The sequence below is a fragment of the Bison bison genome, unplaced genomic scaffold, assembly GCF_000754665.1.
Source record: "Bison bison bison isolate TAMUID 2011002044 unplaced genomic scaffold, Bison_UMD1.0 scf7180017864239, whole genome shotgun sequence".
NCBI classification, from domain to species: domain Eukaryota; kingdom Metazoa; phylum Chordata; class Mammalia; order Artiodactyla; family Bovidae; genus Bison; species Bison bison.
The window spans coordinates 6,890,613-6,894,996 of record NW_011494811.1 but is presented as its reverse complement, the minus strand read 5'-3'; the positions used below and the strand labels follow the sequence as shown (position 1 = coordinate 6,894,996).

The following is a 4,384-nucleotide window of genomic DNA, read 5'->3' as shown; positions in this document are numbered from 1 at the left end:
TCTGACACTGTAAAGAACAATATTCCGTAGGAACTGGAATTGGAGTTGAAAGGGAAAATGTAACAAATCTAGACAGCTCCCTACTGTCTTTTCCTCTTCTTAAAAGGACACTAATCCCATTATGGGGCCACATCCTCTTGACCTCATCTAAACTCAATTATCTCCCAAAGGCCCCATCTCCAATTATCATCACTTTGGAGGGGTTTTAAGGGCTTCAACATATGAATTAGGATAGGGGAAAGACACACTCTGTCTATAACAAGGTTAAAAAAACACATACTCTAAAAAACATTTTTAAGTACATTTTTATTACATTATATTTTTTTATACAAACTTTTAAAAGAACTCATGTTTACAAGTGATTGCTTCATTACATTTCCTGGAGATGTTGGTCTTTTTGCCATTGTGGGCAATGTCACCTGCTTTGGAGAATAATCAGTTTTTTAGCTCACCACCCCCATTCACATAATAAATTTTATATAGGCCAAATTGCTGAACAATGGATATTGAGTAAAACAGATTATAACATGACTTTACCAGAAAAAGTTGTTAATTGGCCATGAGTGTTGATTGCATCCTTGCATGAAGTTTATATTGCTCTTTTTGGTTGTTTTTATTTCGAGAAGACAAGGACAACATTTTTGCCAGTTATGAGTTATGAATTGATTTTAACATATCATTCTTTAACTTCTTCCTGTTGTGAACAAGCTTCTATTCTCCTGTGTATTTTCTGACTTTTCTTTCTAAGGTATGCATACTTAATGTTGGACTAGAACACCTTCTACTGTTTATCTCTGGAGATAAAGATTTCAGTAGAACCAGTAATTTAGTGGCTGTTAATTTGGTGCTTTCATGATTCTTGAGAAGTAGGAGGACATGTCTTTCTGTTCTAAATACATCTGTGAAATCCTGATATTACAAAATCTTCAGCAAAATTTTGATGAACTTGTTGAGTATTGATCTGATCTTTGGTTGTGGCCAATTCTGGCTCCAACCCCACTTCTACCCTGGAAGGTATACCCTCGTCCTCTGCTCTCAGTGCAGCTGTCACCTGACCGATGACCAAAGAGACTGGGGGATGGGAATGGGGACAAAGGGGTTTCTTTGAAGCTCAGGTGCTTAAGTCATCTTTAAGTCCTTCTCCCCAACCCTTATCTTCAGTCACTTGCACCAAGGCCTCTTTTCCCTCCCCCAAGCACATACCTTTGAAATTTTTCTTCCCTTGTACAGAGCAGGCCTTGACCATCTTTTAAACCTAAAGGCAGCAGGGGGCCTAGTGGGAACACAGTTTTTTTTTTCTCTCCCCAGCACAGAACCCCATATGTCTGGCTCTAGGCTTTACACCCCTTCAGGAATGACTGAAAATATGATTTGGTTTAGAGCTAAGAGTCGCATTTAGCTGGAAGGAAAAAGAAACCATATAACAGACCATGACAGTCTCCGAGTTTACCAACAGCCTGGCTTCCCCCTCTTTCCTTTGGATTCCACCCTCACAGGTGAATGTAAGGCCTCTTTGTTGACCAGCATGGCAGCCACTTACCACCTGTGGCTATTGAGTGCTTGGAATGTGGCTGATCCACATGAATATGTGCTGTAAGTGTAAAATATGCACTGTACAAAAAGTTTAAAAGTGAATAAAATAACTCACTGATAATTTAAAATATTGATTACATATTGAAATGATAATATTTGGGGGTAAAATAAGTATATTATTAAAATTAATATCACCTGTTTCTTTTTACTGTGACTCCTAGAAGGTTTTAAGTCACATTTGTGGGTTGTATTATATTTCTACTGGATTACGCTCTTATCAACCTGTGTCTGTTTTCTTTCTGATTCTTTTTGCATCCGATAGCCATAACCACTGTTTGAGATGTTTTTTTCTTTATTTTAAACTCAGTCTCTAGTTCTTTATTTCCATTCCTACCAACACCTTGTGTTGCCTCTTCACCACTGTTCACCTCTCCTCACCTCCTTAACATACACTTTACCAGATATATTTGGAACAGTACATTTTCTCGCTGGCTTGTTTATCCTGAATTTATACTGATTATGTATATCTTGAATTTCTATTAATTTATTTTAGCTTTTTTTATGAGTCCCACTTTATTTTTTTTAATAAAGTGTAGTTAATTTACAATGTTGCATTAATTTCTGCTGTACAAAGTGATTCAGTCACATAAACATCATTTTTCATGTTCTTTTCCATTATGGTTTCTCACAGGATATATTGATTAAGCAAACACTAGGGGTTTTGATCTAGGTAACCTAGGAAGCTGAAGAAAAAGACATTGGCACTCGTTCACAGTGCCTTTTTGACAGCATTTATGTGAGTAATAGTTATGAGACCATTGGTAATAATCTGCAAAGAGGCCTTTTGAAGATAAAGGATTGCCTGGATCACTGAAATATTGGACTTCCTTTCAACCTATAGTTGTAATTTGTTTTATTTCAGGGGAAAAATATCAGATACACAAAAAGACTGGAAATTCTTTGAGGTGAGTCACTTACCTTTGGGGACTCTGCTCTTTGACATGAAATATGAAGTATAGCAATAACCAATAGTTATTTTTCAGGCACATATTTTTAGTAAATATCTTCTAAAAAGGATACTAATAAGCTGTGTGCCATTCCTTAAATCTTTGGTCTAATTTTCCTCCTGCCAAAGTGAGTACGTGTTAAAGTTCCCACAGCTCTTCAGGCATGTGGAGAGAGTGGGTCATCTTGGTTTACATCTCCTTAGCGGTGTTCCATAGACGGGAGTTTCCCATGTCATTTGTCACGGCATAGCTGTGGACTGTGATTCTTGTCTGTCTTCTGTCGTAGTCCTTTTATACATTCTGTACATACGTAGCCTGGATTGTCTTCCGACGTCAACACTTCACAGAGATTGAGGAAGAAATAGGAAGGCTCTTTCGTTCCAACATGTTCAACATTCCTCGAAGGAAGCGTGAGGATGAAGAGTCAGGAGGGGAGAAGAAGCGCATGACTTTTGTACAATTCAGGTATGACCTTTTGACTCTCCTAAGTTCAAGGACATTGCTAGAAAACAGGATCATGTGACCTAAATGTCATCCCTGCTTCTCCCTGCCAGGAGAATGATGGCAAAACGCCCAGCGATTAAAAAAGCCATTAACATGCGCTCTCCAGTCATGTCCACTCTGCTGCCCTCTCTCAGAGAAAAAGCTCAGAATGTCTCTGAGAAAAAGTACCGTCAAATAGGCACGAAATTCCCAGCCCAGATGCAAGAGCCCAGGGAAACTCTGGACTCTTTGCACATGCCAATGTAAGTGGCCCCGGGGGAGACGAATGAGAGACAGAGTGTTGTGTGTCACTTCGTAGCTGGGACCCAGGAGGGCCAGGGTCTCAGAAACAGCACTTCTGCCAGAAAGTTGAACAAAGGTGGAAACACAGTCTTCCTACCATCCCTGGCTCCTGTCCACCTGTTTTCTTTCCAGATCAGCTCTTGGTATACGCATCTAGGCTAGAAAAAACTAGAAAGTTATACTAGACTTCAAACAGTTTTAATTTGGTGAAGTAAATAGCAGACTTTGTAAGACTGAGGTTTTCCGATTAGAAGAATAATCTTTGGTAAATGTACGAAATCTTGCTAGGTGTCAAGTTTTTGGACCCATATTTAAGACTACATTGGTGGTTCATAGAAATAGGGAAAGCTTAAAAAGAAATAGGTGCATAAATCTGTGTGTGTGTGTGTTTATCAGTCTTAGCTTTATACACATACAAAGCACAACCATATGCCTTAGTCTTTGACCTCAGCAAAGATTCATCTATACCAATAATTCTTTCCACAGAGTTGGCATCTTGGGGGAGCCTCGATGTCAGTTCAACCCGCATACCCTTATCCCTCTTGATCCAGAAGAAAGCATGAAGTCTGGGAAACCGTCTTCCCTGATAGAAAGAAATAACATGAGGATTCAGGATACACTGGACTTAGTCATGAGAACACTGTCCTCTCAAACAACATTCCCTAAATAATCTATACATTCCACTTCTGTAGTTAATTCTTATATTTGAAGTAAACTACTTTGACTTAATCACTTTATATGACTAGTGTTTATTATTAAACTTTAAAATTTATCCAAATTATTTTGCTAAAAGTTCAACAGTAGACTAAAGAATTCTAGGAAGCTTTTGAAAAACTCATTTTCCTATATTTAATAGTTTGCTTTGTTAATTATTACTTCCTTGGCTTTACATGACTGTGTAGAGTAATGTATTAGGACATTTGCCTTTTTATACCGCTCAATGAACAATGCAAAGAAGTAGAAGAAAACAATAAAATGGGAAAGACTAGACATCTCTTTAAGAAAATTAGATATCAAAGGAACATTTCATGCAAGGATGGGCATGATAAAGGACAAAA

The 4,384-nt window shown here is 38.0% G+C and overlaps 1 protein-coding gene across 3 annotated transcripts in view; it reads left to right on the top strand.

The window, feature by feature from the left end:
- PPP1R36 (protein phosphatase 1, regulatory subunit 36) overlaps nucleotides 1-4,055 on the top strand; it is a 22,750-nt gene extending 18,695 nt beyond the window's left edge. For all 3 annotated transcript variants that reach the window (XM_010846768.1, XM_010846770.1, XM_010846769.1), the window contains 4 exons: nucleotides 2,456-2,498; nucleotides 2,827-3,005; nucleotides 3,095-3,286; nucleotides 3,813-4,055. In XM_010846768.1, coding sequence (XP_010845070.1) covers nucleotides 2,456-2,498; nucleotides 2,827-3,005; nucleotides 3,095-3,286; nucleotides 3,813-3,996 — 598 coding nt within the window. In that variant the 3' untranslated portion in view covers nucleotides 3,997-4,055. The remainder of the gene's footprint in view (nucleotides 1-2,455; nucleotides 2,499-2,826; nucleotides 3,006-3,094; nucleotides 3,287-3,812) is intronic.
- Nucleotides 4,056-4,384: the final 329 nt, after the last annotated feature.